The sequence below is a fragment of the Trichechus manatus genome, unplaced genomic scaffold, assembly GCF_000243295.1.
Source record: "Trichechus manatus latirostris isolate Lorelei unplaced genomic scaffold, TriManLat1.0 scaffold00087, whole genome shotgun sequence".
NCBI classification, from domain to species: Eukaryota; Metazoa; Chordata; class Mammalia; order Sirenia; family Trichechidae; genus Trichechus; species Trichechus manatus.
This window is the reverse complement of record NW_004444023.1, coordinates 176008-179587: the sequence shown is the minus strand read 5'-3', so window position 1 is coordinate 179587 and position 3580 is coordinate 176008. Positions and strand designations below refer to the sequence as shown.

The 3580-nt window shown below is 64.3% G+C and overlaps 1 protein-coding gene across 2 annotated transcripts in view; it reads right to left on the bottom strand.

The window, feature by feature from the left end:
• Nucleotides 1-3320, bottom strand: part of KLC3 (kinesin light chain 3) — a 7258-nt gene extending 3938 nt beyond the window's left edge. Inside the window, exons 1-4 of one of the 2 annotated variants that reach the window (XM_004381572.1) lie at nt 2938-3320; nt 1899-2129; nt 1152-1221; nt 363-582 (exon numbers count right to left, since the gene is read on the bottom strand). In XM_004381572.1, the coding sequence (XP_004381629.1) occupies nt 363-582; nt 1152-1221; nt 1899-2129; nt 2938-3270 (854 nt within the window). In that variant the 5' untranslated portion in view covers nt 3271-3320. The remainder of the gene's footprint in view (nt 1-362; nt 583-1151; nt 1222-1898; nt 2130-2937) is intronic. The other variant, XM_012557118.1, reaches the window with a different exon arrangement.
• Between the last annotated feature and the right edge of the window lie 260 nt (nt 3321-3580).

The following is a 3580-nucleotide window of genomic DNA, read 5'->3' as shown; positions in this document are numbered from 1 at the left end:
ATCTGTGGAGGGGGTGCTGTGGGGCATCTGTGGAGGCTGGAGGGCTGTGGGGCATCTGTGGAGGGTAGGGGGTGCTGTGGGGCATCTGTAGAGGGTAGGAGGTGCTGTGGGGTGTCTGTGGAGGGTAGGGGGTGCTGTGGGGTATCTGTGGAGGGTCAGGGAGTTCTCTGGGGGTCTGGGGCTGTGGAGACCTGCAGAGGGGTATCAGTTACCTCCCAGATCTCTGTTCCCACCCTGTACAGCAGGATCCCTCCCTCCCTCTTCCATCATACCCTCCCCACCGCCACACAAGCGCCCTACATGGGCAGTGCAGGCCGCTGCCTCCATCCTCCCTGTCCCGCCCCCCGCACAGGCACCCTCACCGGTACACCAGTGCCAGGATGTTGAGCATGGTGGCCACGTCCGGGTGGCAGTGGCCCGAGCTCCGCTCCAGGTCCTCCAGCGCCTGGCGGCACAGCGGCACCGCCACCTCGTAGCGGCCCTGCCCCGCGTACTGGATCACGAGGTTGTGCAGGGTCCGGAGGCGGGCTGGGATCTCATAGCCACCCTGCTGTGCCGCTGCCAACCCTGCCGCCTCGGCACCTGGGGGCGCAGGTCTGAGTCACGGCAGGCCTCTCCCTTCTCCGGCCCATGCACCCCTGGGACACATGCACCCCAGAACTGGGGTGGCTACAGATGCCTGGATGCCCGAATGCCCCTGGGACAGAGGCCCTGCACTGACTCAGACTGGGGTCACAGCCACCCTCCTAGTTGTAGGATGTGCCCTGGCTTGTGGCCACGCCTGGCCACGAGCCCAGGGCCACAGCCACCCTCCTGGCCCATGGCACTGAGGCCACAAGGCCGGTGGGATGTGAACATGGCTGCCGGCCTGGCCTTTGGGATCCCTGGACACCATGGCGGCTCACCTGCCCTGTAAAACTGTGGAACAGCCACCCATCTGCTCCATGGGACTGTGGCCACGGCTGCCCACCTGTCCTGTGAGACTGTCCATGGCCCTCTGCCTGGCCTCCCAGCCTCCAAACTCCCCTCCCACTACCACCCCAGCCCCCCAGCTTCCTGCTTCATTCTGCTGACTTCCCCACCCCCTGCTCAGAGCCCTGGGGCCCAGCCCATCAAAGCTCCCTCCCAGCCTCTGCCCTCCCCACACCCACCTTTCCTCTCCTCTTCCTCACTGGGGAAGAGCGAGGCCAGGCTGTCTCGGTCAGGCGGGGACTGGGGCTGCTGTGGGGAGGACAGAAAGTGGGACATCAGGAGGGGCAGGGGCTAGTTTCAGAGACCGGAGGTCCTGTATCTCAGGAGCTGAGGAAGGTGGTCATAAGCCTTGGGAGTCTCCTGGGGGTTGGGGAGGATCTGGGGGCTTTGTAGAGCAGTTATGGGGGCACCTGCAGAGGTTCTGGTGGACCTGGGAGCTGTGGGGCTCTGCAAAGGGTCAAGGGTTTTCTGTAAGGGTTTGAAGGACTAAGGCTCTGTAGAGGATAGGGGGCTGTGGGGATCTGGGGGAGGCTGGAGGGCTCTGCAGAGGGTTGGGGCTGTAGGATTCTGTAAAGGGTCAAAGGATTCTTTGGAATTCTGGGTGCTGTGGGGATCTGAAGAGGCTGGGGGGCTGTGGAATTCTCTGGAGGGTCAGGGGTTCTTTGGGAGTCTTGGGGAGGCTGAAGGGGCACTACAGAGGGTTGGGGGCTATGAGGTTCTGTGGAAGATCAGCGGGTTCTTTGGAAGTCTGGGGGGCTGTAGGAGGTCTGTAGACGATGGGGGGCTGTGGGACATCTGTGGAGGGTCAGGAGGTTCTTTGGAGGGCTAGGGGGTTCTTTGGACGGTCAGGGGCACTGGGGGCTCTGCAGAGGGCTGGAGGCCACGGTGTTCTCAGGAGGGTCAGGGACCACGGGAGCAAGCAGCACCTGGCTCTCCGCGGGTGGGTCGTACTGCCGCAGCTGCCCCAGGAACTCGAGGTGGTTCTTCTCCTCCTCCAGCTGGGCCACAGCCTCCTCGCTGGCCCGCAGGCGCCGCTGTGTCTCCTCCAGCTCTTCCCGCAGCCACGTGTTCTCCTGGGCCAGCCTCCGGGCGTTCGCCCGCAGCCGCTGCTTCTCAGCCTCCAGCGCACCCACATGCGCCGACAGCGCCAGCAGTACCTGCCGGGCGGGGGCACAGGTCAGGGCTGGGGCCTGACCCAGCCCAGGGCCTCCCACCAGGCCAGAGCACCCCAACTCTATCCAGGTTACCCCAGATTCTGCAGAGACCCCTCCAGTTGTGGCTCAAGAGATGCTCAGAGGCCCCCAGGGACATAGTCAGATCCTGCCCAGGGAACCCCGACGTCCACCGGGCACGCAAATCATGTTCAGGGACATTTCATGTTCTACCCATGCAATCCCAAAGTCTCCCCAGGACCCACAGATCTGTCATGCACAAAACCCCAAAATACCAAACCCATCGCCATTGAGTCGATTCTGACTCATGGCGACCCCATGTATTACAGAAGAAAAATGCCCCAAAGGGTTTTCTTGGCTGTAATCTTTACAGAAGCACATCACCAGGCCTTTCTTCTTCGGTACCACTGGGTGGGTTCGAACCGCCAACCTTGGATTAGTAGTTGAGCGCAAACCAACTGTGCCACCCAGCGACCTTCCCTGTCAGGCATAGAGACGCCCCCCAATGCTGCCCAGTGACCCCATCTTTGGCTTGGAGCTGCCACCTCCATACATGGCCCCCTCCCAGACCTGCTCCTCTTCAGTGCCCCTATAGCTAGGCTTCCTCCACCCCAGGCCGGAACCCCCAGCCCTGGCCCTGTACAGGCGCCTCCCCAACCCCAGACGTGACCCCCCAGCCCTGCCCCCGCACCTGCGTCTCCCCCAGCCCAGACCTGACCCCCCCAGCCCTGGCCCTGTACCGTACCTGCGCCTCACCCAGCCCAGACCTGACCCCCCGGCCCTGGCCCCGTACCTGCGCCTCGCCCAGCCCCAGCTCGATGGCTTCCAGCGAGCGGCTCACCACCTGGTGCTTTTCTTCCAGCAGCTCCAAGCCGGCCGCCGGGCCCTGTCCCACCAGAGCCTCAGCCAGGTGCCCGGCCAGGCCGCGGTGCTCAGCTCGCAACGCCTCCAGCCCCTGCGCCACCTGCCGCGTCTGCCGCACCAGCTCCTCAGGGCTCAGGTGCTCGGGGCCCAAGCCCACGTCGCCGGGGGCCGCCACCTGCACCGACATGGCTGCTCCCAGGGCTGCCGGGATTGGGGAGTCACTGTCAAGGCCAGAAAGGCCAGCCCCTGCCTCCACACCCATCCCAGCCAGCAGGACTTTCCCCCACCATCACAGGCTTTCCCCATCCCAGCCTGCCTCCCCATCCTGCCTGCCTATCCCGGCCAGCCCCCCGGGCTCCACACCCATCCCACCAGCGGAACCTCCCTGCCCCAACCTCTCTCCGTCCCAGCTGTCCCTCTGCCTCCATGCCCTGCCCGTCCCAGCCAGTCCCCTGCCACCACGCCCTCCCCATCCGGGACAGCTCTCATTTGGAAACATCCAAGTCCACCTTTATCTGTCAGGGCCCGGCCTGAGGACAACTTCCCAAACCCCACTAAGTGTAACTAACCAA